Raw genomic sequence first — 5,395 nt, 5'->3', positions numbered from 1 at the left:
CACACCTCCAAACACGCTGTGACTAGCTACTGTCCCTCTGAACACACTGTGACTAGCTACCGTCCCTCACACCTCCAAACACGCTGTGACTAGCTCCCTCACACCTCCGAACACACTGTGACTAGCTCTCTCACACCTCCGGGAACTTCAAACTGTCTTGGGAATGTGTGCGTGCAGGCTAAGGGGGGAGGGGAACCAGCACACTACTCACCTCCGTGTCTCTGAACCTGTCTTCATAATCCAGTCGGTCCTTCTCAACAGCTGTCAGCTTTAACTTCAAGTTAGAGACCTCGGCCATGAGCTCCAGCTTCTGTGTTTCTAACGAGGTCCTGCTCAGGAGTTCCTGTTAGGATTTCAGAGCAATAGCCACAAGTCATTTTATTATAAATTTCTGTCATGACTGAAAAGAGCAACAATTAGGTGTGGTCTGTGGGTGAAGAATAACGGCCATGTGCCACACTGCTGATGACCTTCTTCTAAGGACCTTCTGAACACGGCATCAGGCTGTCGAGAAGATGCAGCTTTTGCTTACACTGCTAAGCCTGACGACAACACTGCTGTACACGGTGCAACAATCTCAGGAGGTAGAAAAGCTTATCAGCCGCATTGATCAGGGCTTCTAGGGACCTGGAAACTGAGGGACTGAGAGGTCGGAGCCTTTGGAGTCAGGTAGGCAGGCAACGGCAGCAGACATTCAACAGAAGTGGTTTTGTTTCCCTGTGTTCCCCGTGTTCCATGTGCACTTTGTCCACTGCATCACCAAGCTTCTCAATCTACAAGGCCTGTGTGTGCACATGGATGCACGCATGTGTGAAATTTTTTTTTTTTTTTTTTTTTTGCCTAAAAACAAGTCACATGTGGTTTTTATCATCTCATGGTTGGGAGTTGGAAATAATACAAACACAAAAGATCAATTTACGATTCCTGTAACATTGTATTTTCTTTTAAATGTCTAACTTTGTATGTCTGTTTTTAGACTACAACATTGTATCTGTTCTAATTGTCTAACTTCGTAAATCTGTGCTTTGAGACTCTGCTCCTCCTAGACTCTAAATACACCAGTTGCTAGGATTCTGGAATTTACTGCTGCAGACACCAGATAGGAATGTTGCGCCTCCGATAAAAGAGTTTGGCAGGCCCCTCCCCCACCTGCCAGCCCATACCTGCTGCAGCATCTCCTCAGTGGCGTTCAGCTTCTCTCTGTGCTCTTCAAGACAAAACTCCAAATCTCGAATCTTCTCTCCCTGAGCCTCCACTTGGTCTGTCAACACACTCACCTGTTAATTTAAAGCAAAGGGCAGCAATGAGTTTGAAAGACTTTGGGTCCCAAAGCAAGCTTCATTCCCTAACTGGAACAGTAAGACCCATCACTCACTGATGTGGGATGTCCTTTAAGATATGTGTTGCTTTTATTGGTTGCAGATACCAAGAAGCTGCTGAAGGAGAAAGAGGCAGGAACCCTACCAGTAGGGCACAGCCTTGTGGTGATACATAGATTAATAAAAGTGTGTTAATTTAAGATGTTAAGAGCTCGCTAGAAATATGCCTGAACCATTGGCCAAATGTTGTAATTATAGCTTCGGTGTGATTATTTGGGTCTGGGCAGCCAGGAAATGAACGCACAGTCTCAGCTTACAACTCATGGTGGTTGAAGACATCCCAGATTTAACAAGATGACAATGGTCTTTCACTTTGTTTTTGTGTGGATCAAACCTAGGGCCTTGTGCATGCTAGGCAGGCCCTATGTTGCCTTATGACTTAAAGATTCCTATTCAGTTTAGGAGAAACTTGGTGCGGACCAGAAATATGCACTACTTTACATATTAAAATCACTTCAGTAATAAGAATCTATAAAAAATTGTTGATTTCTGAGGTGATGGTAAAGAACTAAGGTCAGAGGGCAACAGAGGGAATGAGATCTGCACTTGAAATAGACAGTAAGGACCACGCAGATCTCACGCTTCAATAACAAAGGGAGCAAAAACGAGTAAAGAACTCAGATTCTATAAACTCTTTCAACATCAACGTGGTCCCAGATTTGCTCAGAGCCAGGGCAGGGTGAAGAGCGGTGTACTGTTTCCACTGTGTAGGATCCTGAGTTCAGCTCCCAGAACCACAAAGGAAAAAGGAAAAGGCCGAGTGCACACAACACACTCAAATGTCTCCAGAAACAGTGGGGTTCATCTTTCGTCCTCCAGGTCCCATGCAGATCTGCAGGGCTCTCCTCAGGAATGACCAGCTGAGTAAACACACTTTGATCTGGTTAGTTCAAAGAACAAAAAGGAAGACATTTGCTCTGTACTCAGAAACACCATGAGCAAGCAAACAAACATCCCACAGCAGTTCCCAACAGCAGGCTCCACTCGGGCTGCTTTGTTTGGTTCCTGTATCATTTTCAAAGCTGGAAGGTTAACATATATTCAGGCTGAGATATTTACACTACAGGTGTTCACAGATCTGAGTTTCTAGTTCAAATGTATGTAAAGTCAGGTCCGATGGCACATTTACTACAGGTGCAATGTGCTCAACACATACGTGACTCTACGTGACGCGTCCTGAGAAGGGAATGGCCTTAAGCACCACTTGCCTGAAGAACGAGGGATTCCTTGTCATTTTCCAGACGTGCCAGCCTTTCTTGATAGACGTCTCCATTCCCAGGAAGATGTCCGTTTGTCTGAGCAAGAAAATAACATTGATAAGGTCAACTCTTCTTTAGAATTGACATGTTACGAATCAGAAGACTGACATATTTTAAATTTAAAGGGCCTGAATTGAATCAGCACAACTGTCACTTCCATGAATGGAAAATGCGAGGATTAATAGTTCTTCAGATAAGTATGACAGGGAAAGTGAGCACGTGCAAACAGGGAAGCATCTAGTCACAACTGCCTGACATACGCCTGTAACCAGAGACTGCGTTTGTTTCCCAGTCGCCCAGACCCGAATAATCACACAGAAACTCTACTAATTCCAACACTGTTTGGCCAATGGTTCAAGCATACTTCTAGCTAGCTCTTACATCTAAAATTAACCCATTTCTACTAATCTATGTATCACTACAGTAAGGCTTCTAGTGTGTTACTCCTTTGGCAGCTACGTGGTGACTCTTTGACTCTGCCTACTCTCTCTATCTCTGTTCAGATTTCCTGCCTGGCTTTACTCTGCTAAGCCACTGGCCAAAACGATTTTATTCATTATCCAATAAAAGCAACACAGATACAGAAGGACATCCCACATCATACACCAATTCTGAGCAAACAGAAAACAAGTACCCTGCTATGATAAAACGCTGACCACAGATGACCTGGGGAGGAAAGGATTTCTCTTACTTTATAGTACACCATAGTAGAAGTCAGGACAAGAACAGAACGATAGAGGAATGTTGCCTACTGGTTTGCTCCTCGTGGCCCGCTGAGCCTGCTTTCTTATACAAGCCAAGACCAACCGCCCAGGAATGCCCTCACCTGCAGTGGGCTGAACCTTCTACATCAGTCATTAACTAGGAATACAGCCTATAGGCCTGTCGACAAGCCTTTTCTCAGCTGAAGTTCCTCTTCCAAATGTCTTTAGATCGTGCCAAGTTCACAAAAAGCTAGCTAGCTAGCGCACACTCTAAAAGTGACTGTCAGGGGCCACAGGCACAGCCCTAGGGCATGCAAAGTTCTGAGCAGCCTGCAGAAGACAAGACTCCGTCTGTCCCTGAAGGACACCAGTCACTAAGTTTGCATGTAACAGTGACAATGACCTGTGATGTCCTCCCATTCCTCCAATCCATCCCCGGGTTCCACAGGACTGTCAATGCCTGTTGTTGGAGCAGCCGGCAGCGGTGATGTCTGCCAGGATTCTCCCTGCCCACTCAGCTCTCCACTCTCCATGGAGGCTCCCCCACCCCGTCTGACTTAAACACTCAGTCCAAAGTCATTTTCCTATGAAGCCCCGACTGTCCTGGAACTCGCTATATAGATCAGGCTGGCCTCGAACTCATGGAGATTCACCTGCCTGTGCATCTCGAGAGCTGGGATGAAAGGTGTGTGTCACTATGCCTGACGTTTTCTTCCATTGTTTTCATACCCGAGTCATGAAAGAGCAAGACACATAAAACTGTCACTCTGAAACACAGTAGTGGTGTGGCAGTTTGAATGTAATTGGCCTCCGTGGGCTCATAGGGAGTGGCACTATCAGGAGGTGTGGCCTTGGAGGAAGTGTGTGAGGGTGGGCTTTGAAGTCTCATATACGCTCAAGCACATCCAGTGTCTGAGACCACTTCCTGTTGCCTGTGGGATCAAGAAGTAGCTCCTTTTCTCAGCTCCTTCTCCAGCACCATGTCTGCCTGCACGCCTCCCGTCATGACGCTAAACCGCTAAACCTCTTAAACTGTTAAGTCCCCCATGGTGTCTCTCCAGAGCAACAGAACCCTAAGACAGAGTACTGAGACACCCCTTTACTCTCCCTCTTCTTGCTCTGTCCTCCCTTCTCTAGGATGTCACTCTGTTGTCCAGAAATACGCTCCTGCTTTAGCCTCCCGGGATTACAAACATGAGACTCTATGCCTAGCTCGGGATGTGTTCCTTATAATTTCATTTAAATAGCTTATAACCACATTATATATTTTATCCAGAGGATTCCCTGAATGTTCCCGTAAATACAACAGAGAGCCGGGCGATGGTGGTGCCGGGCGATGGTGGCACACGCCTTTAATCCCAGCACTCGGGAGGCAGAGGCAGGCGGATCTTGTGAGTTCGAGACCAGCCTGGTCTACAGAGCTAGTTCCAGGACAGGCTCCAAAGACACAGAGAAACCCTGTTTCGAAAAACCAAAAAAAAAAAAAAAAAAAAAAAAGACAGAGATAAAAGCCAAATGGAATCCAATATAGACAGGCAGGGCACCCAGAATTCAACTGAAAAGGCAATCCCTCAGAGTTAGGGTCAGAAAAAACACCAATTGTGCTCCCTTCTTCCCCAGGAACATCTGATGTGACATCCATTCTTTCTCCAGAATTAACCTGCATCTCCAGTTTCCTGTTTCAGTTCTGGGACTGACAGATGTCATGTGTTGAAAGCAAACCAAAATGGAAAAAGGAAGAGGAAGAAAGGGAGGAAGAAGGGGGAGGAGGAGGAAGGGAAAGGGGGAGAGGAAGACGTGTGGGAAGGGGAAGAAAGACAGATTAAATCTGGGGCATTCCTTCTGAAGATGGAGACATGCTGGATTATATTTCCCAAGACGCCACAAAAATTTAAAAGCTAATTTATCAAGTGTGCAATACACAGTTAGAGTGAGTGTGATGTTAACTTCAGCTGTCTACCACACACCTGCACACTACCACCGCACAACCCTGTTCACACTGCTAACTCAAGTGCCCAGAATGTGGGTGTGATGTTAACTCCAGCTGTCCACC

The 5,395-nt window shown here is 46.0% G+C and overlaps 1 protein-coding gene across 12 annotated transcripts in view; it reads right to left on the bottom strand.

Moving 5' to 3' along the window:
- The window catches only part of Ppfibp1 (PPFIA binding protein 1), a 145,845-nt gene that overhangs the window by 39,401 nt on the left and 101,049 nt on the right, over positions 1-5,395 (bottom strand). For all 12 annotated transcript variants that reach the window (XM_013352792.2, XM_013352793.2, XM_013352794.2 and 9 more), the window contains exons 5-7: positions 2,588-2,674; positions 1,164-1,277; positions 212-343 (exon numbers count right to left, since the gene is read on the bottom strand). In XM_013352792.2, coding sequence (XP_013208246.1) covers positions 212-343; positions 1,164-1,277; positions 2,588-2,674 — 333 coding nt within the window. The remainder of the gene's footprint in view (positions 1-211; positions 344-1,163; positions 1,278-2,587; positions 2,675-5,395) is intronic.

Source organism: Microtus ochrogaster (assembly GCF_000317375.1).
Source record: "Microtus ochrogaster isolate Prairie Vole_2 chromosome 14 unlocalized genomic scaffold, MicOch1.0 chr14_random_2, whole genome shotgun sequence".
Classification (NCBI taxonomy): Eukaryota; Metazoa; Chordata; class Mammalia; order Rodentia; family Cricetidae; genus Microtus; species Microtus ochrogaster.
This window is presented reverse-complemented; position numbering and strand designations above follow the sequence as displayed.